We start from the raw sequence: 23,448 nt of genomic DNA on the forward strand, positions 1-23,448 counted from the left end.
AAAACATACAGTGATCAAAATAAGTGAACCAATATTCAGTTGCAAAAAAAAAAACTGGACATTTTTTTTTTTTTTTGCAACATCTGATGTAACCTCAATGTGCAAAGTTTGAGAATTCAAATCAACAGAGGCTTCCTACGGTCTCTGCTTCTCCTGGATGGCTTCCTAACAGCCAATGACATGCTTGCTTTGGTGTAGGCAAATTGTGATCTCCCTTGTAAGTAAAATTAATTTAAATATTTTCAGTTTTTTAAATTTATCAGAAGTATAAATAGACTTTCAGAGAAGAAATTGAAAGATCAGAACTGTATTGAGGGAGAAGGTGTTATGTTATTCTGATACCTGCTTGGTTCACACCTACAGTTTTTGCTTTTGATCCATTTCTGCAGTTTTGCATTTTTGCACACGCATGCTGCACACTGTTTTTTGATGCCTTTTTTATGCTTTCTTTGCCCAATTTGCAGATTAAAAAACACGTCAAAAACGCCCTACATGCTTTTCTGCAGCATCTCCATTGAAGTCTGATGAACCGAAAACAATCCGTTTTGCATTTGAAAAAGTCCCTGACCCTTTCCAAAAACACCTCAGCTGAAAAAAAAAACCAAAAAAAATGTAAATGTGTCCCATAGGAAACCATGTTAAATGGACTGTAGTGCATTTCTGCGAAATGCAAAAAGCACTAAAGAAAAACATAGGTGTGAACCAGGCCTTGAGAAGTATCATTTATTTTTCCTAGGTAAGGTTTTGAAGAAAAGTTTTAAACTAAACAAAAAAATTTCCATTTTATTGTTCAAATATTTTGTTCTGGTTTGTTTGCAAAAGCTCCTTTAGGCCTTGTTCACACATGCAGTGGTTCTTAACAAACCTCTGAAAAGCAGTGGGGTTGATTTGCTAAAACTGGAGAGTGCTATATCTGGTGCTGCTGTGCATGTTAATCAGCTTCTAACATCAGCTTGTTCCTTTAAACTTTGACAAAAAAAACCTGAAAGCTGATTTCTATACAGAGCTGCGCCAGATTTTGCACTCTCCAGTTTTAGAAAATCAATCCCATTGTTTTTTTTCTGTGTCAGCCTAGGTTTGCACTAGTGCTGCCGCATTATCATGCTTTTTCAGTGTGTTTTCTTTTCTTGTTTTTACACATATATTTGATGCATTTTCATGCATAGGAGACTGGAGTCTGAACACTAAACCCTGCCTAAAACACACCAAAAATGTTTATACACATGTTTTCATGTGTTCTAATTGAAGTCTGTGGGGCCAAAAAAAGCACAATGTTCCACACCAGAAAATGCACCTGTACTTTTTCAAAAATTGCAATTCACCCTGTTACATTAATGTGAATGAGCGCCATGGGGAATAATGTAATATCCATTGTTGTGCATTGCAGCACAAACACAAGTGAACTCACACTAGCGTGAATTGGGCCTTCAAGTGACCCCAACATTTCATATTTCATATAGGCACACTCTCACTCTGTTCTACAAATGTACATTCCAAATAGACACAAACTCTCCTGCGCTCAGAGACCCAAAGGAGGTGGAAAGATGGAACCAGAACTTGAAAAAATTTGACCACCTGCGTATATGGGGCTGTGGAGCTTCAAACAAGGCTGGGGAAGCCCGACCAATACTGTGAAATAAAAACAAAAAAGAAGCGCACCAACCTTGCGCATTACCTTGGTAAACCAAATTTTATTGAATACAAAAATATACTCACAAACAATGAAGTATTTCAAGCATGTAAGTTCTCAGAGGAGCTCTGATGAAGAAGGGACGCCCTTCGAAATGCGTCAGCTGTTCCCTGAGTGTCCACCCCTATGATGGGACTCGCGCAGGTTTTACCTTTCCAAAGTTGCTCTGAGAACTTACATGCTTGAAATACTTCATTGTTTGTGAGTATATTTTTGTATTCAATAAAATTTGGTTTACCGAGGTAATGTGCAAGGTTGGTGCGCTTCTTTTTTGTTTTTGCTACAAATGTACATGCACCGAGTGCTGCACACACAGCCCTGGTCAACCACTGCTGAGGAGGAGAGGCATGGCTTTTGCTCTGTGTCCTTCATGTACTGCCTGTGTGTGTGTGGGACTGGGACAATGCAAGTACAGTTGCAGAACAAAGCGGGAGTGTGCATGTAAAGAGGACTCCTACGGGGCTCCATAGGTCCCTGCGACACGGGGGAACATATAGAGTCAGTGTGTCTGGGGAACACTTTCAAAAGTAAACAGAGAAGGAATTTATTGGGGAAAAAAACAGCAAATACATGTAAGTTAATCTGCTTTAAAAAAAAAAAAACTTTAGTGTAACTTTTAAGGTAAGAAAACTAACATTTAGTAGGACTTTAAAGCCTATCTTTGAGCAAAGCTAAACCCACTTCCACATGCTTAGCCACAAAACGTCTAGACCTAAATGCAGCAATGTAATGTGTTCAGGAAGTCCACCACCCACAATCTCATCTCTGCTATTTACCGTTTAGAAATGTTTTGGTATAATTTACTTACAGCACTTCTGCAGAGGAAAAGCTGTTGTTTTACCTCTTAGGCTACGTTCATACTAGCTTTGTCAGCAGGCGTCAGACAGGTGTTTGGGAAGCGTTTTTGATGCTTCTCAAATGCCTGTGAAAATTCTGCTCATGGCAGCACACAGTGTTGTTCACACCGAAGCGTTAGTGTTGCGTCTTGGCAAAACTGGCACCTCATGTGGAGTCAGGAGGAGTTGAAGCCTCCCATTGAAGTCTCTGGTGCCACTCCTGAAATGCCTGGCAGGTGTTTGCGGTGCGGTTGCGGAGTGTTAATACCATTTAACTTCATTATAGGTGTTTGTGGTGCGGTTTTAACGCTTGGCAAACGCCTATCAAATGCCTCAAAACTGTGCATGGGGCATTTGGGGAGCAAAACGCCTAACGCCTGTCAAATGCTATAGGGGCGTTTGGCAAGAGTTAGAAATAAGTCAAGTGTGAATGAGCCCTAATAAACTGCATTGGGAAGATAGCAGACACAATTTTATTTTGACTTTGTGATTTAACATTTGTGTGGCTTCCACCTCCACGTATAGCTATGTATGATCTCGAACCATCTTATGGATACAATAGAAGCAAACACAAAGCATTCTGGAATATACTTATTTTCACCAGTAGGGGACGCTAGACCAGCATATGTGAGGCATAGCTTTGAGCAGGGAGTGATATTGTTTGTCTGAAAAGGAATTTCAGTAGATTTGTTAACATTCCTGGCATACGTTTTGCTATTAGAAAGGCAGTTGCGGAGGAAACATTGGCATCCATTAGCAGGAGGCATGCCAGTACACTGCGGGATATCGATAAAAATACATGGACTGAAAATCTGGCAATCTGAACGCTTTACTAGTAGTATGCAGTTTTGCTGATGACTTCACAAAGAAGTAATGATTCTGCAATATAAGTCTGCTCTTCAGAAAAACATAGGGATACGAAGATGGTGTATCCTTTATGTGACAGCATGGAACAAGGTGATTGCTAGAATTGTTAGCCCGTTCCTTGCATCCTCCTGAATGTCTGTGTTAGAAATAAATACAACTACATGACTGTTTGGCAGAAAGCAGACCCGTTTGGTGGTCCCGTATTTATATAGTGTCACTTTGATACTTGCAGATGTTTGAATGCCCATCAGCAGTCTTCAGAAATAGATGGCGGTAAGGAAAATGATAACTAAATGAATGTCTTATTCATTTATCACGTAGGGGAGATGAGGAGTTGATTGCTCTTTACATATGTCACTGCTAGTCATGCATGTCACCTTGCATTCTGTCAGAAGCCATGCAAACTTGCACATCCGTGAATTCAATTAGAACTCCTAATAGATATAAACCATCACCTTCATTATATGAAGATGACAAGGTAGACAGCTGGGGCTGGGGGGATTTAGTTGAATGCTGGCCATACACATAATGATCAAGCTGAACTCCAGGCAAATGGCTAAATATACAGATGAAATACATGTATGGCAGCTGTTTTTCCAGCCAAAGGTTTTGTATTTTTTTGTGAGGTTTACAGCTCTGCCCCATAGCACAGTCCTGAGTTTTGTCAGCTGTAGTTCAACAACACTTATATACTCACACTAATGTAGAACGAAGTATGGAAAACGTGCGTTCCTGTGCGGTTTCCTGCATGGCATTCTAATTGCAATGCCCTTGCGATCTACAACTGGTGTCAGTGCAAAGTTAACACCCCAAATGCAGGTCACAAATGCATAAATGGGGCTGAAATTGCACTGCGCAGAACTGCATGTGAGTCACACAGGAACCGAATATCTCTCTGTTACTCTGCTCGTTCCTCCTGTCAGCATGCTTCTTCTTTCAGCACACCTGATTGGCCCTTTGTGCTGCTACGCCCTCTTCCAGCCTGAGCTCTGATGTACAGGGATTTTAAGAAGCTGATGCCAAGTCAGAGTCCGGCCATTACACTGCTTGCAATAAAATAAATAAATGTATCAATGTATTCATGAATATAGAGCTGCATTAATTTGTTTCTGTCGTGTCTGCTCAGAGTTCAGCTTTAACCAAGATTTGATCCTTTCAAAGATTCAACCCTACCAAATGAGGAAAGATTGATTTTATTGCACTTGTGATAAAAACTGAATGTTCTTTTTTTATTGAAAACAATTGTTTGAACAACGCCCATAGCGTGCTGTCAGTTCCTGTATCTGATTCTTTCTCTGAAAGAGAAATTGGTCTAGGTTCCCTTTGTGTGTTGCGGGAATGAATGTAAAATTGCGCTTATATCTGTAATACAGAAAAATACGTTTTGCTTTTACAAGCGTGCAGTGGTGTCATTCATTCTTAATGCACCATGCTGACACACGGGTCGAAATGCATGATAATAAAGTACCATTGCATTTTAATGTGGGCCATATTTTAAAAAGGATTATGCACTTGTGTGATTGTACAGTCAGGTCCATAAATATTGGGACATCGACACAATTCTAACATTTTTGGCTCTATACTCCACCACAATGGATTTGAAATGAAACGAACAAGATGTGCTTTAACTGCAGACTGTCAGCTTTAATTTGAGGGTATTTACATCCAAATCAGGTGAACGGTGTAGGAATTACAACAGTTTGCATATGCGCCTCCCACTTGTTAAAGGACCAAAAGTAATGGGACAGAATAATAATCATAAATCAAACTTTCACTTTTTAATACTTGGTTGCAAATCCTTTGCAGTCTATTACAGCCTGAAGTCTGGAACGCATAGACATCACCAGACGCTGGGTTTCATCCCTGGTGATGCTCTGCCAGGCCTCTACTGCAACTGTCTTCAGTTCCTGCTTGTTCTTGGGGCATTTTCCCTTCAGTTTTGTCTTCAGCAAGTGAAATGCATGCTCAATCGGATCCAGGTCAGGTGAATGACTTGGCCATTGCATAACATTCCACTTCTTTCCCTTAAAAAAAACGCTTTGGTTGCTTTTGCAGTCTGCTTTGGGTCATTGTCCATCTGCACTGTGAAGCGGCATCCAATGAGTTCTGAAGCATTTGGCTGAATATGAGCAGATAATATTGCCCGAAACACTTCAGAATTCATCCTGCTGCTTTTGTCAGCAGTCACATCATCAATAAATACAAGAGAACCAGTTCCATTGGCAGCCATACATGCCCACGCCATGACACTACCACCACCATGCTTCACTGATGAGGTGGTATGCTTAGGATCATGAGCAGGTCCTTTCCTTCTCCATACTCTTCTCTTCCCATCACTCTGGTACAAGTTGATCTGTTGTTTTGTTTTTTCAGCCTAATGATGGCTTGCTTCACTGATATTGACAGCTCTTCGGATCTCATCTTGAGAGTTGACAGCAACAGATTCCAAATGCAAATAGCACACTTGAAATGAACTCTGGACCTTTTATCTGCTCATTGTAATTGGGATAATGAGGGAATAACACACACCTGGCCATGGAACAGCTGAGAAGCCAATTGTCCCATTACTTTTGGTCCCTTAACAAGTGGGAGGCACATATGCAAACTGTTGTAATTCCTACACCGTTCACCTGATTTGGATGTAAATACCCTCAAATTAAAGCTGACAGTCTGCAGTTAAAGCACATCTTGTTCGTTTCATTTCAAATCCATTGTGGTGGTGTATAGAGCCAAACATGTTAGAATTGTGTCGATGTCCCAATATTTATGGACCTGACTGTATGTTTGGTTTTTTTTCTCACTAAAAAGAATGAGCTGCCCTAAAGCCGGCCATAGACAGTTGAAGTCTCAACTGGTGCAGTAGGGACCGGCCAAGATTCGAACCATGTGTGGTCCAGCTGAATGTACCCAAGTTGATCGATCATTCAACCAGCCTGTTGGATTTTACATGAGATCATTCTTAGGGACTATTATAGCCGCTAGCAGTAATCACTGTGTTCTCTGGCAGGAGATGTGTAGATGCATTTTTGATTTGTTTTAATGTATTACAGTACAGTCCTGTGCAAGAAAAATGCATCATATTTTATTACTTTTTCTGGAACCAGAACTTACTGGAACTGCAAGCACTGGTGTGAACTATGCCATTGAAAACAACTGAGCCTACTCGTTATGTGTTTTGGATGCAGACAAAATGCACTGGAACACATGGTGTGAACTAGACCTTAATGTTCTAAAATCCAAAAATAAGAATTGTAAACTAAAAGAACTTATAGTTATCATGGAAGGGTCTAAATTAATTTTACTGTATATAGAAATATAGTGGTTTTAATTACTGTATAGAGTGTGGTATAATAGCTGGGTATACAAATTATGGCATCAGGCATACTGTATACCTGTGTAAGTATAGTTAAAGGCTTAGGCTGGCCATACATGGGTCGATTTTCGAATGATTTTTTGTTCAAAAATCGGACCGAAGAATAATCGGCTGATTTTTGCTCTGTTAGTGAGGCAATGGCACTGGCCGATTTTTGTGGTTCCTCCCCCGTTCGTTTATCAGGCATGCTGGAAAATTTGTGAAAAAGGACTGATTTTCTAAATTATTGGTGGCAGCATCGGATTACAGAATGAACAATGTTTTCGATTGAAAAATCATTCAGAATTCGACCCATGTATGGCCTGATTTAGTCCACCTTTTCACTTTTTTTTTACAGGAGGGAAGGGGGGCATTTGCCCCTAATTACCTGTAATCTGTAACATTGTGAAAAAGCTGGAGGTAGCCTTTTAAGCTGGCTGTACGCACTGTGAATTCTGATACTTGATCAGTGGGTGGCCCTGTGATTGGAAAATTGTCAGACAAACAGTAGCTGCATCCAATCAGATGCTGCCACTGTTTTGGTAGTTTGACAGTGGGCCCTGCCAGCTGTCAATATACAGTAGCTGCAGAGAGAGATTTGTTCATCTGTGTTGTATAACGTAAATGGAGGAATCGGTTTGATTTTATTCAATTTAGGCTGCAAGCTGAACAGACATAAATCTGCAGTATGTGTGTATGGACGGCTTTGGGCAGATGAGTGGACTGGTATAGAGATTGTAGAGCACAGCTCTTTTTTCCTGTATAATACCATATTGTTTTTGCTGGCTGTCTTCTGGCTGACTGCCCGGAGCTCTCTTTCCACTCCGTCAGGCTGAGATGATCTTGTCTGTCGGCTTCCCCAGTGTGAATCGGGTGCTCACAGCTATGTGTTAACTATGCAGATTATTTGTGCTGGAAAGAAGCTTCATCCATTCAGCTGCCTGGAAGTTAACCCTGTCCTTTCTGCATACTTTACTCCTCTCTTAACAGTTTGGTGCATTGTTGAAATTGGAGGTTTTCAAAGTATATTTGAATTTGTCCAAAAAAAAGGAAAAACTATAGGAGAAAGGCCTTGTAGGGATAAGGCAAATACATTTTATTTTGTAGATATATTTTACTTTGGCTAAAATAATTGCAGTATCTGTTATTTTTCATTTAAAGTGTGTGTCTGGGGAAAATCTTATAAAATATGCAGTACATCTCTGCACTACATGTATTAGAGATACATATATCTCTTTAAACATGCTGCATATACAGAAAACAAATCCTGGATCTGCCAGAAATCCAGTGAATGCCTAACTTCTTGAAATGCCATGTTGGCAGTCCTGCCCTGAGTTTTTCCCTGATGGAATACATACCCCCCCGTCTCCACATAACATGGAGGGGAGGTGTTCTGTAGTTGATTGGAGAAACACTTCTTGGGATTTAGTGCTAGAAAGGCCGAGTTAGGATCTCTCTGGGTTTCTGGCAGGATCAGTGAGTACTGTTCCTTACATGCAGCATTCTCTGATTCAATCAATTTTCATTTTGGTATAAAAGTGGATACATTGTACAAAATGAAGAGGAAATACCATTTGATGAACCAACAGTGTTACAATCAAAGTAGAGGATAAGGAGATGCATTATGTTGGTATTTAGAAATGAGAGATCCATTACTCAGTGTATTACTCTGTGGGGTTCATTTACTAAAACTGGAGAGTGCAAAATCTGGTGCAGCTCTGCATAGACTGTAGTGAAGAACAAAAAAAAGTCTATATCAAGCTTCCCCAGCTTTGTGATAGAGCCGCACAACCTTTGATCAGTATTGGACGAACATACTTTATCAGTAATAATCTTCCTCTGATCGGAGCCCCTGAGTTCAGGAGATGGTGGTTGTATGTTTGTGCAGCTGTGCATAGAAATCAATCAGCTACCTTTTAGATTGTAAGCTCCACGACCAGGGCCCTCACATTCCTTCTGTACTGAAATGTATTGTAATTGTTCTGTCTCCCTTATATTGTACAGCACTGCACAAACTGTTGGCGCTATATAAATCCTGTATAATAATAATACTACCTGGTTTTGTTACCAAAACTTAATTGATCAAGCTGAGGTTAGAAGCTGATTGGCTGCCATGCACAGCTACACCAGATTCTGCACTCTCCAGTTTTAGGTGAGACATGCAAAAGGCATCTGTGGTAGTCAAAGTTACAGGAGAATATAAAGGAGTAGAGAAAAAAGGATGGAGGAAACAAGGTAGGGTAATACAGGAGGATTAACAGTCCCATGTCTGTTTGATGTGGGAATAATGGAAAAAGATCAAAGTGATAAAAGGTGTTCATTGAAGTCTGAAGGGATGAGCTTAAGGCCCGTGGTGTCCATATTTTTTCATATAGGCCAATTTTGTCTGCGAGCTTGGCTGTGTATTTTTTTTGTTTTTTTCTCAGGGGGGGGTAGCGATATATGCTTTAATTAATCTAGGAAGAGCACTGCTTGTGTACTGGTTGCTTAACCTCCCTGGAGGTATTCCCGAGTGTAGCTCGGGGTAAAGTTTCAGCACCACAAGCAGTAACCCCGAGCTACACTCGGGAATACCTTGCAGCGCTGCTCCGGGATCTCTTCTACACTTACCTTGTCCCTCCTGCAGTGTCCCCTGCAATGTCCCCCGGCCGATGCCGACATCTGTCTCCCGGGTTCCATTCCCTGCGAGCGTCGGGACGCACAGGGGATGGAACTGGCGGGAAATTTAAAAATGTCAAAAAGTGACATTCACTAAATACACTAAAATCACATAGTAAAACATTACTGTATAAAACCATTTCACATACATATTGTCCCGAGTGCTTTGTCCTGTGCCCTGCCTGCATTTTTACTGGGTTTTTTTTGCCTTGAAACTGAGAAACGTCCATGGTGTCCAAAAAGCATCCCTTTAGGTCAAAAGCGGTTTTAGACCAGCTAGAGAACAGCGATAGTAAATCAGAACCACTTGCAGAATTGAGTGATAATGATTCGTGGGGAAATTCGTCATCAGACACTGAAAACGATTTTGTGACTTTGCTCAGTGATGTGTGAACTTGGTGCTATATTTTAAATTTCAGTGTTTTTGGTTTGATTATATTATTGATTTAAATGTATTATTATTATTGTTTTTTAGGATTATTTATTAAATTATAATTTATGATTTCGTGTTTCAAATTTTATCATACCCGGGATGTTTACTAGACTCTTGTTCGGACAGATTTCAGTGAGTTATTCCTAAAAATTAGAGGCCTACAATAAAAAAACGACATATTTCCATGCAAAAAAATATACCGCTTTGAGCACAGAAATACTGACATAATCAGACCGCTAGGGAGGCTACAATAAACTTTTTCTATTGGTTTTTAATCATTAGAAAAATAACTCTCTATACCAAGACCATCCAAGAGATATCAGTCCACTAAACACAATGTATATTGGGGAAGTGGTGTGTACTTACATGTTTTAAAATCCCATCTCCAGAGAAAGTAAAAATCCTCCCTTGCAGGGGGCTGCTTCTATACTGCAAGGCTTTGTTGAGCTGCCAGGGTGGTGGGCAGCAGAAATAGGCAGTTGAGGCATGGTTTTGCCACCTTCCAACCACCCACCTAAAAGATAGCATTCAGCCACTCAGGGTTCTACACACATAAATTATACCATCTTGGCAGTGGGCAGTATAGCATCCAAATTCAACGTATTCAAGAGAGTGTGGCCACACCGCAACCAAATATTTGTGTTTTTTTAGGGGGAAAAAAGCCTGAAAAATAAAACTAATGTAGCCACCATATCTAAGGAGACTGATAAACTGTAATATATTACATTAGGGTTTGCTGCTTAGTCAGATGGGGTATTTACATTTCCTAATAAAAAGTCTCTGAAAAACACATTTATTCAGTAATTTTACTGTTTTAGCACATCTGCCAGAAAAGATGCTTTTAGAGGAGCAGGTGGTTTTGGGCACTGGGGATGCTATTGTGTTCAGAACATGATGATTTTTCTTTTTGGATTTTGAGGGGTACCCTCTTTATCAGGGCTCTAATGAAGAGGGTATGCCCTCAAGTACATAAACCAGGATGGTGGCATTGCCTATGTAGCCTGTGAGGGTTCAGCAGTCAAATAACTGTGCCCATTGGTCAGAGAGATTGTGCATTATATGGAAGATGTATTACATGCTCTTACCACAAGTGCTTTTGTGAGTTTAAAGTTCCCCTTTTGAACAAAAATAATAAATGCACATTTTCTGCAGGTAAAAAAATGTGCATTTATTATTTTTGGTTGCAGGACCCTGGAATGCATTGCTCCAGCGATCAGTAGATCGCTGGTGCCATGCAAGTCTCCTGCAGACCTAGATATACCCAAATATACCCACAGGAAGATTCAGTGAACTACCACGACTCTCCACAGCACCGTGGAAGTTCATTGAGAACTACAAGCCGGCAACCACTAAGGCTTTTGGGACTTGTAGTTCATTCACAGAACACTGTGAATGTAGAACGTGGTTGTGTGGGTGGAGCCCCACACGGGTGTGCTGTTTTTAAGTAATGACAGCTAGTACAGGGACCTTCTCCCCGTACTGCTGTCCCAAGGAGGGTAAGGTGGGGGGCAATCGGTCAGCGGCTGCAGCGATGGAAACATGTTCCATTTTTAGAGTGGTGCCAGTGGTGTATTTAGGCAACCCAAAAATCAGAGGCACCCCCTCCCTGGTGGAGAGAGCCTGACACCGATCAACACCAGCCCGCCCGCGGAGCCCAAAGCCTCTCTCGGATCCCACTTGGTCCCCATGCTGCATATGCCCCTTCTTCCAGGGGGCGGTGCTGCCCCCCTAAAAAATAAAAGCCGCCCTAGGCAAATGCCTTGTTGTAAATACGCCCCTGGGTGGAACATGTAACATGTTCCCGAAGATGAACTTTTCCTTTAAGACTTCTAATAAAATAAACTTGTATTGGGCATTTTTACACTATGCCGGTGCACTTTCTGGTCATTTTTCACCACGGAACTCAATACATAGCAAAACGAAAAAAATACTGCTTTTTACATCACTGAAGCCTCATGTTTGCTCAGGTAGCCTTGTATAGCTTACAATACTCATGACGAACTGTACATTGCAGAGCAAAGGACAGCAACTATTGTGCAAACATTTATACGTTCTCTGATAATACAACAATCAACAGGTTTATGTGTCATAGCACCACTATCCAAATACAAGCAGATGTTCCTGCAAACACCAGTTGTGTCTCTGTATAGTTGCCTAATAACCTCAAAATTAAGCCGAAGCTAGCTTCTAGTTGCTAGCAGTAGACAAGGCAGGAGCAGCTGTATAAACAGTAAGAGGGAAGCACTAAACAAGCATGGAAATTCAATGTAAAACACTGGTCACATATAATCAGCTTTAAGCTGGACAAATTTTGATGTAATTTTTATCACACAGAAGAGCTGTCGAAAGGACACCAGAAACCAAATTGTAGACCTGCACCAGGCTGGGAAGACTGAATCTGCAATAGGCAAGCAGCTTGGTGTGAACAAATCAACCGTGGGAGCAATAATTAGAAAATGGAAGACACACAAGACCACTGATAATCTCCCTCGATCTGGGGCTCCACGCAAGATCTCACCCCGTGGGGTCAAAATGATCACAAGAACGGTGAGCAAAAATCCCAGGACCACACGGGGGGACCTAGTGAATGACCTGCAGAGAGCTGGGACCAACGTAACAAAGGCTACCATCAGTAACACACTACGTTGTCAGGAACTCAGATCCTGCAGTGCCAGACGTATCCCCCTACTTAAGCCAGTACATGTCCGGGCCTGTCTGAAGTTTGCTAGAGAGTATTTGGATGATCCAGAAGAGGATTGGGAGAATGTCATATGGTCAGATGAAACCAAAATAGAACTGTTTGGTAGAAACACAACTCGTCGTGTTTGGAGAAGAGAGAATGCTGAGTTGCATCCAAAGAACACCATAACTACTGTAAAGCATGGGGGTGGCAACATCATGCTTTGGGGCTGTTTCTCTGCAAAGGGACCAGGACGACTGATCCATGTACAGGACAGAATGAATGGGGCCATGTATCGTGAGATTTTGAGTGCAAACCTCCTTCCATCAGCAAGGGCATTGAAGATGAAATGTGGCTGGGTCTTCCAACATGACAATGATCCCAAACATACCGCCCGGGCAACGAAGGAGTGGCTTCGTAAGAAGCATTTCAAGGTCCTGGAGTGGCCTAGCCAGTCTCCAGATCTCAACCCCATAGAAAACCTTTGGAGGGAGTTGAAAGTCCGTGTTGCCCAGCGACAGCCCCAAAACATCACTGCTCTAGAGGAGATCTGCATGGAGGAATGGGCCAACATACCAGCAACAGTGTGTGCCAACCTTGTGAAGACTTACAGGAAACGTTTGACCTCTGTCATTACCAACAAAGGATATATAACAAAGTATTGAGATGAACTTTTGATATTGACCAAATACTTATTTTCCACCATAATTTGCAAATAAATTCTTTCCAAATCAGCCAATGTGATTGTCTGGATTTTTTTTCTCATTTTGTCTCTCATAGTTGAGGTCTACCTATGATGCCAATTACAGGCCTCTCTCATCTTTTTAAGTGGGAGAACTTTCACAATTGGTGGCTGACTAAATACTTTTTTGCCCCACTGTAAGTGACCTTGAACGTGACATGGTTGTTTGTGCTAGACGAGCTGGTCTGAGTATTTCAAAAACTGCTGATCTACTGGGATTTTCACACACAGCCATCTCTAGGGAAATCGAGACTCCTCAGACCAGGCAACATTTTTCTAATATTCTCTTGTCCAATTTTTGTGAGCCTTTGTGAATTGTAGCCTCTGTTTCCTGTGAATTGTAGCCTCTGTTTCCTGTTCCTAGCTGACAGGAGTGGCACTTGGTGTGGTCTTCTGCTGCTGTAGCCCATCTGCTTCAAGGTTCGATGTGTTGTGCGTTCAGAAATAGTATTCTGCATACTTTGGTTGTAACGAGTGGTTATTTGAATTAGTGTTGCCTTTCTATCATCTCAAACCAGTCTGCCCATTCTCCTCTGACATCAAGACGTTTTTGTCCACACAGCTGCTGCTCACTGGATATTTTCTCTTTTTTTGGACCATTCTCTGTAAACCCTAGAGATGGTTGTGTGTGGAAATCCCAGTAGATCAGCAGTTTTTGAAATGCTCAGACCAGCCTGTCTTGTGCTAACTATGCCATGTTCAAAGTCACTTAAATCCCATCTTCCCCATTCTGATGCTCTCTTTGAACTTCGGCAAGTCGTCTTCACCACGTCTACATGCATTGAGTTGCTGCCATAGGATTGGCTGATTAGCAATTTGTGATACCAAGCAATTGAACAGGTTTACCTAATAAAGTGGCCGGTGAGTGTATACAGCCAATAGAAAGCTGTCTGTTGGCTAAGGATCCTCCCACTGCCTGATGTCAGTCACAAGGGGAGTGGACCTGCTGAGGAAGTAGTAGCTGTAAATCTCCATCAGGCTCTGCCCCTTCAGGCACAAAACTCCCTGCCGCTGTGATGTCTGATGTGTGCAGCAGAGGTGGGAGAGCACACCTGCACTGAGGGTGGAGTGTTCGTATGGATGCTCTGGTCTCAGTGTGCGTCCACACTTGGCTTGTGCCGCAGATTCATGTACTTGTCTACAGCAGGTACATGAATCTGTTGTCCGCATCAACATTTGTCGTGTGAATGCACAACGGGATTCCAAACCATGTCATAGACACTCTTCCTGTACTGCATGATTTCTTGTATTCCATGTCAATGTGATAACTGCTTAGAGAGGGCTTGTACTATGAGATCAGAACAGAAGTTTATAAATCTTCCAAAAAATAAATACAGCTTGATCCATGTGTAAATGTCAGTTGCTACACTTTTATTACAGGAGGCTTTACCAGTGTTTGTCTGGGTTTGTTTTAGAAGTCCTTGGTGCTACAGAGATATATCGTCCATAGAACTGGAGCATAACCTGGAATGTCAAAGGAGCTCTTAGCTGTGTCTGCGGCGTGCAGAAAAAATTTGTAAATAGCATGATTTTTGTAAAAAAAAATTTTTGGTCTCCAATGCAGAGAAGGGCATCCAAACTGATAAGAGGCATGGAGGAGCTCAGCTCTGAGTAAAGATTAGAGGAACTGAATGTATTCTCTCTAGAGAAGAGGAGATTAAGGGGGATATGATCAACGTGTATAAATACATTTGTGGTCCATGTAATGAACTTGGACTTATTCACTTTCAGGTCATTACAGGGGACAAGAGGCACTCTTTATGTCTGGATGAATAGAGATTCAACCTTCACATATGGAAAGGCTTCTTCATAGTAAAGCTTCTTTCACACTGACCTGGTGTGCTTCTCCTGCAGCATGGGTGCAGTTCATTCTGCACTCCTGGTACCAAGTTTTCAGCTGACAGCGTACTGAAGTCCGCTGTTGGTTGATGTCACTTAGCCAGTCCAGGCTGGGGAAGGATCACAACTTCAATGCCAGGATCCACCCGAATCTAGAGGGGCACCTGGCTCAGCCTCTGAAGGATGCACTGAGAGCCTGAGTCAGCCACTCCCTCCCTGTCCACAGCCCAGTGCTCCAGTGAGCACTGGAGGGGCTGAGCAGACAGCGGTGAATGACAGTCCCGCTCTATGCTTGGAGAGGAGAACTTGGTGATCGTGTGATCTCTGAGTTCTCACACTTAGAGCTGGTGGGGAACAGATGCAACATCCACCTAGGTAAATATAAATAGGGAATAAGGCTCTACTTCTCTTTTAAGGGAACTACTGCTATAAAAGTGCTATAAGGACTGTTTTGAATTCCCTTGTATGCATCTCCAGATGTTTACAAGCTAGATCATATTTCTGGTGACTATAACATAAATTATATACCATTCAGGCAATTTTCTGCAAAAGGTAGAAGAAAAAAATTAGAGTTGTAGCCTAACCGCTAAATGTACATTTGATAAGCATTTTTATCTATCTATCTATCTCTCATGCACACAGGGCTTAACCACTTTCCGCCCGGCCGCTGTATATAAACGGCGGGACGGTGGCAGTCCAGGGGCGGGTTGCCGTTCATAAATGGAGCACGCCATTATGGACTGTGCGTGCTCCCTGGGACACAGTGGAACACCGATCTTCGTACGGGACCTCTGTGCGAGGTCCCGGTCATGTGATCACTGATTGGCCAATCAGTGATCACATGCAGAGTAGTCAGCAAGATGTCACTTCTGACATCATTGCTTACTATGTGTGAAATCTGTGAATGATCACAGAGGTCACATGATACAAGACTATTCACAACAGCCTTGTACCATGTGACAAGCTGTGACCAATCACAGCTCACACAGTAGTTCTCAATGGCTGCAAGAATGCAGCCAGAGAAGAGGAGAGATGATTGCTTTTACAGCCTTTATGGGTATAAAAGCAATCGGTGTAAAAAAAAAATAAATAAAAATCTTCATCACCCCCCACATGTAGTACAGTGTCACTATGGTGACACTGTACTGCTAGGGTGACAGTATGTAGAAAAAACCCCCCATAAATAATAATATAAGCACTTCTGGCTGGCAGTACTAAGGTCGTTGGTTCAAATCCCAACCACGGCACCACCTGCCTGGAGTTTGCATGTTCTCCCTGTGCCTGCGTAGGTTTCCTCCGGGTACTCCGGTTTCTGACATCATTGCTTACTACGTGTGAAATCTGTGAATGATCACAGCGGTCACATGGTACAAGGCTATTCACTACAGCCTTGTACCATGTGACAAGCTGTGACCAATCACAGCTCACACAGTAGTTCTCAATGGCTGCAAGAATGCAGCCAGAGAGGAGGAGAAATTATTGCTTTTACAGCTTTGCTTTATGGGTGTAAAAGCAATCAGTGTAGAAAAAAAAAAATCTTCATCACCCCCCCACATGTAGTACAGCGTCACTATGGTGACACTGTAATGCTAGGGTGACAGTATGTAGAAAAAAACCCCAAATAATAATATAAGCACTTCCGGCTGGCAGTACTAGGGTCGTTGGTTTAAATCCCAACCATGGCACCACCTGCCTGGAGTTTGCATGTTCTCCCTGTGCCTGCGTGGGTTTCCTCCGGGTACTCCGGTTTCCTCCAACACTCCAAAGACATGCTGGTAGGTTAATTGGATCCTGTCTAAATTGGCCCTAATATGTGTATGTATGAATGTGAGTTAGGGACATTAGATTGTACTCTCCTTGAGGGTTAGGGACTGATGTGAATGTACAATATATATGTAAAGCGCTGTGTAAATTGACAAAGCTATACTAGTACCTGAAATAAATAAATATAAAAAAATAAAATAAAAATGTAAAAAAATTTTTTAAAAATTATAATTTTTGGTTCTAAACTAATTTGGGTTATTTTTTTTTTCTAAAAAGATAACTGAATAAATTTTGGCTAAGATTTATGATGAAATATTTTTTTCACAATTTTAGGACATTTTCATTTATATAGCAAAAAAAATAAAAATCCCAGTGGTGAATAAATACCACCAAAATAAAGCTTTATCTGTCTCAAAAAAATGCTAAAAAATTCATATGGGTACAGTGTTGTATGACCGCGCAATTGTCATTCAAAGTGTGATAGCACTGAAAGCTGAAAATTGGCCTGGACAGGAAGGGGGTAAAAGTGCCCGGACTGGAAGTGGTTAAAAAAGGCCACTTTTTTTTCTCTATGATAGCCTATGTGTCAATGCCCTCATTGGCATTTACAGGCGAATTAGAAGAAGAGCGTTTACAGGCAGAAAAAAAAACCTCACTAGCACGTTTGAGAGAGGAGCTTTTGAGTAGAAAGAATGCAAAACTTGCATTTAAAATGCCTAAATTAGCATTCTGGTGTGTGCAATTCTCGGCTCTTACCACTTTTTTAAGGAATTTTTTCCAGCCAGGAGTAAAGGCGTTCAGAGGAGCTAAGCAAATGCACAGTGTGCATCAGTCCAGAAACTGCTTCGTCTGCCATAATATTTCTACTTTTCTTCTGCTGGTTCTGAGTCACACATCTCTGGCACATTGTATGGGTCGGAGGATGCGGCCACAATTTACTTTCTCAGTTTGGCAGCTGAAAGTGTCACTGTCCTGCTGATTTAACTAGCAAAGGGTTCTTATCTTACATTAAGCTGCTTGAACAACTCCGCTGCAGCTCCAGGGCCTGAAACATGGTGAATTGGTGGCATTGTGTGATTCAGTTAAATGTCACTGATATGCAGTACACAATTTCCCACTCACAGCTTGGGGACTGATTTAAAAATTTAAACTAATGTTAATGTAGATCTCAAGTAGTTTTGTTTTTTTTTATTTAAAATTTTATGTATATAAACACACACAATGTGTATGCGCGTGTGTATATAATATATGTATATATGTATGTATAATAAAACAAAAAAGTGCAGCGCTTTATAGTCCATTTTGCTGAAATTTCATTGCAGCAACTCAGAATGATACTCAGTAGTTTGTATGGCCCCCATGTGCTTGTATGCATGCCTGACAACGTCGGGGCAAGTTCCTAATGAGGTGATAGATGGTGTCCTGGGGTATTTCCTCCCAGATCTGGACCAGGGCATCACTGAGCTCCTGGACAGTCTGAGGTGCAACCTGGCGTCGTCGGATGGACTGAAACATGATATCCCAGAGGTGTTCTATTGGATTTAGGTCAGGCGAGCGTGGGGGCCATTCAATGGTATCAGTTCCTTCATCCTCCAGGAACTGCCTGCATACTCTCGCCACATGAGGCCAGGCATTATCGTGCACCAGGAGGAACCCAGGACCTACCACACCAGCATAGGGTCTGAGAATGGGTCCAAGGATTTCATCCTGATACCTAATGGCAGTCAGAGTGCCATTGTCTAGCCTGTAGAGGTCTGTGTGTCCCTCCATGGATATTCCTCCCCAGACCATCACTAACCCACCACCAAAGTGGTCATGATGAACGATGTTACAGGCAGCATAACATTCTCCACGGCTTCTCCAGACCCTTTCATGTCTGTCACATGTGCTTCTCAGGGTGAACCTGCTCTCATCTGTGAAAAGCACAGGGCACCAGTAACGGACCTGCCCATTCTGGTGTTCAAATGCCAATCGAGCTCTACGCTGCCAGGCAGTGAGCACAGGGCCCACTAGAGGTTGTTGGGCCCTCAGGTCAGCCTCATGAAGTCTGTTTCTGATTGTTTGGTCAGAGACATTCACACCAGTGGCCTGCTGGAGGTTATTTGTAGGGCTCTGGCAGTGCTCTCCTGTTCCTCCTTGCACAAAGGATCAGATACAGATCTTGCTGATGGGTTAAGGACCTTCTACAGCCCTGTCCAGCTCTCCTAGAGTAACTGCCTGTCTCCTGGAATCTCCTCCATGCTCCTGAGACTGTGCTGGGAGACACAGCAAACGGCACTAGCAATGACACGTATTGATGTGCCATTCTGGGGGAGTTGGACTGCCTCTGTAGGGTCCAGGTATCACCTCATGCTACCAGTAGTGACACTGACCCTAGCCAAATACAAAACTAGTGAAAAACAGTCAGAAAAGATGAGTAGGGAAAAAAATGTCAGTGGCCTCCACCTGTAAAACGAAAGCAGCTGAAACTGATTAGCAACCCTCTCTGCTACTTAACTGACCAGATCAATATCCCAGGAGTTTAATTGACTTGATGCTATACTCTGATTAAAAAGTGTTTCTTTACACCCCGGTCACATTGGGTGAGACTTTCATGCCCTGCGACTTGCAAATCTCATTGCAAGTAGCACCCTATTGTCTGCAATTACAGTGGTCATATCAGTGCGGTTTCGACTTGGTCGGAGCCACACAGATTTCCAAAGTAATGCATGCACTGCTTTTGGTGCGATTTGCATAGACATCTGTGTCCTGAAATCGACATGTCGCCCAACTTTGAAATCGCGTGGCTCCAATGTAAGTCACATGATTTCAAAGTCGGGCTTGATGTGACCGGGGTGTTTCGAGAGCAGTGTGTGTGTGTGTGTGTGTGTGTGTGTGTGTGTGTGTGTGTGTGTGTGTGTGTGTGTGTGTATGTTTTTTGTAGTTTGGCTTTACTGCATGGGGATCACCAAGCATTTACTGAATTGAATTTTGTGTGGTCACGCATCAACATTGTCACTGCAACATAAAAGAAATAATCATACTGTAAATGGCATCCTTTTAAAGGTCCTTTGTGGGTGACATGGCTTCAGAATAACAGTAGTCTTCCTCTCAAAATAGATTTTAGTGACTCTTTCTCTACCAGATGTCAAAAAAATATATTGACATTCCGAGGCCCATTCCCGCTTTTAGGTCTGAAAGTCACAAATCTGTTTTTTTGAACCCTGAATCTATAAATATCACCCTCAAAATCGAGGCAGACAATCAATCGGACAATATTTATTTTTTCATTTAATTTTTTTTGCAGAAAATGTGCCTCTGATTAAGGTTAGGTTCACATCTCCGCGTTCCTGCGGGCCACACAGGAACCTCGGTTCCCAGTAGGTTTCGATTTCCAGTGCAGGTGGCATGCCATTAGAATTAAAGGCACCCGCCTGCGGGTCCGCATTCCGCTGTGCTTATTTTTGTGTGGATCTGCAACGGCACCACCCGCACAGATGTGAACCAGGGGTAAAAGTTCTAATAAATTTGCTCAGTTAAAAAAATGTGCCCCATGCCCCTGCTGCAATAAAGCTCCTACTGGGATAGTGTTGTTTTTTGTTTGGTTAACTGTATTGGTTTGGCTGTTACTAGCCGTGCAAGTGTGTATGTATGGTGTGTGTGTGTGTGTGTGTGTATACATTACAATGGTTTACAGCTGTAATTCTGACAAAAACTGTCTGTCACCATTTTTTTTTTTAATTCCTTTGCAGAACTATCTAATTAACTGCTTCCCATTCGCCCTATAGCAGTAATACTGCTACAGAGCGGCACGGATGCGCAAAATCACATGTATATATACGTGATTTTGCATCTCCAGGTAGGGGGTGCGCGTGAGCTGTCAATCACTGGGTCCCAGCCGGTGATTACTCGCTGGCATCCAGTGAACAAGGATTATTACTGATGGAGGGAGAGAACTGTAATTACAATACAGTTCTCTCCCCTGTCAGTTCCCGCACACTGCTATGCATGGCTTTGCATAGCAGAGCCATGCAAAGCAGTGTGTTTACAGTGAAGCAAACACACAGCACACAATTAACCCTTTGATGGCCCCACATGTTAACCCCTTCCTGCCCAGTGCCATTAGTACACTGTAAGTGCTTTTTTTTTAGCACTGATCACTGTATTGGTGTTACCGGGGATGTCAGTGACACCAAGTCAGTTCCCCCCAGTGTCAGAATACCCACCGTAGTCCTGCTATAAGTCGCTGATTTCCTGCATTAATAGTAAAATCCCAGTGTATATATACCGCCATTTGTAACACATATAACATTCACGTAAACCAATTATTTACATGTATTGGGAATTTTTTTTCCTCTAGCAAAGACATGTAGTAGAATACATTTTGCCCTAATTTATGACAACATTTTGAAAAGTTTTGTACTGGACATGTTTAATAGCAAAAAGTCAAAAATATTGTTTTTTTTTCTCAAAATTGTCACTTTTTTTTTTTTATAGCACAAAAATAAAAACCGCATAGGTGAACAATTACCACCAAAAGAAAGCTCTATTCGTGGGAAAAAAAGGACGTACGTTTCATTTGGGTGTAGTGTTGCATGACCGCGCAATTGTCAGTTAAAATAACGCAGTGCCGTAACTCAAAAAATGGCCTGGTCAGGAAGGGGGTAAATCCTCTGGAGGGCAAGTGGTTAAAGAACAACTTTGAAGCAATGTTTATATCATAAAGGTCCTCTTAATAATATCCTACTGGAGTTTTGGAAATAAGATCCTATTTCTGTGAAAACACAAGGTGGTCTATTTATTAAAAGATATTTTGTGTAAATGCCTCAGCATTCACATAATCGTAGTGAAAAATCCCTGTAATGTGTGTATTATGTGTGAAATGTTATTTTCTATGTTTGTCAGCTCCATCTGGTGGCCATAATGCAGTATTTTCCAGAAATACCTTAATTAGGAAAATACTGCACTATGGCCACTAGATGGAGTGAGCGATCATAGAAAATAAAGAGATGACATTTCACACATTTTAGACACATTAAGGGGATTCTTAACGGCAACTGTGTGAATGCAGAGACATTCACACAGCAATTTTTTTTATAAATTAGCTCTGTACTGTTTTGTCTAAAGGAATACAGAGGAAATGTGGGTTCCTTTCCCATTTTCCTCTCTGAGCATTACTGCAGACAAGTCTGAGTCGTGCAAAACTAGCTGGAACGCGGCATTCCTCGTGTCCCTTTAGAAATGAATCTGAACTCTGGATGGTGCAATGCATGTATCAAGTCTTTAATCTACAGCAGTAGGAAGGGTAAAAAAAAATAACCTGCAAAGCTAGACGTACAATAGGCAAGGCTCTGAAAAAGAAATCTGCAGTGGCTCACTTTTCAGAGCACAGCTAAGCAGCTGCTGTCAGGTGTTCAGAAGGAGATCCTGCCGCCCCCTGAATGCCGTTTTGGGTTTTTTTTTTTTTTTTTTTTATAATGGGGCTAATGCACTACAACTGTGAGCCAAGCATTTGTCCCACAGTTCTGGTGTGGCCCCATTGATTTTAAAGACCACGTGTGACCAGTCATGCTGTCAGCTCCCCATGTTGTGGTGAATTTGCAGTGGCCACAGCTTGAAGCATAGCATGTAGAGCAACTCATTTGACTAAAGGGAATATAGTTCTATATAAGGTCTTGTCTTTCGATAATCTTGACCAATTTTATGTTTCTTTTTTACTTCTAGACATGAAGAGGAGGAGTACTATTCGACTTCCTCCTATCAGCATTGAGCACGATCCATCAGATTCCTCAAGATCTGGATCTCACCACACCCGGAAGATCTAATGGACTTCTATCTGATCTGCTGATCCATAGCTATTTTATTGCTATAATTGCACTGAATCTGTTATATCTATTTTATTCACAGAATTTCATGTCACAGCAGCCTTTACTTTTATCTATCTTTTGCTGACCTTTCATGTAACCAGCTATTTTCAAGATTTATTATTTTGTGTTTGAAGTTTTAAACAAAGGGACGTTGTTTGCAATATTCATTCCCTATGACTGTTTCTATTATATGACTGTTCAGCAACCTGTTCCATTTGCAATACAGACAGCGTGTCTTTGATTTATCATTGCTCATTTTAACTATTGTTTCTTCAGTCCCTTGCGTTTGTTTTATTTGTATTTTAGTTTTCCGAAAGAATGGAGTATGACTTGTGTTGTGTGTGCTTTGAAGATTAAAAATCTTAAGCTTACCATTCCGATTCTTTTTTTAAATTAATTTTACATTATACCCATTAAATGTAGATTAGTTTTAGACTTCTAGGGTTTGGTTTTTAGAAGCTTAGCCTAAGGTCACCAGTATTGCCTATAGGCTCCCTGCAAAGTTATATATAAAACTTGTACCTACAGTTACGTCTTACCTCTAGGTACACTGAATAACTCCTAAACATGTGCCATTGAAGTCACTACATGCGATGATGAGTCTTATGTGCATGTGCGGGAGTGAAGTCATCACAACCCCGCACAGTCATTTATACACCTGGAGAGTGCAAACCTGAGAGTGGAAGCAGCAGTGACAGGGCAGTGCTGGAGGACTCTGTTTTAAAAGTAAGTCTGCCATAA

General features: G+C 41.7%; 1 protein-coding gene across 1 annotated transcript in view; it reads left to right on the forward strand.

Annotated features, from left to right (window-relative positions):
* The window catches only part of LYSMD2 (LysM domain containing 2), a 49,880-nt gene extending 26,802 nt beyond the window's left edge, over positions 1–23,078 (forward strand). Inside the window, exon 3 of the mRNA XM_089666822.1 lies at positions 22,565–23,078. Coding sequence (XP_089522948.1) covers positions 22,565–22,610 — 46 coding nt within the window. The 3' untranslated portion in view covers positions 22,611–23,078. The remainder of the gene's footprint in view (positions 1–22,564) is intronic.
* The last annotated feature ends 370 nt before the right edge of the window (positions 23,079–23,448 follow it).

The sequence above is a fragment of the Staurois parvus genome, unplaced genomic scaffold, assembly GCF_062004578.1.
Source record: "Staurois parvus isolate SC_StPar_1 unplaced genomic scaffold, SC_StPar_1.0 ptg002864l, whole genome shotgun sequence".
NCBI classification, from domain to species: Eukaryota; Metazoa; Chordata; class Amphibia; order Anura; family Ranidae; genus Staurois; species Staurois parvus.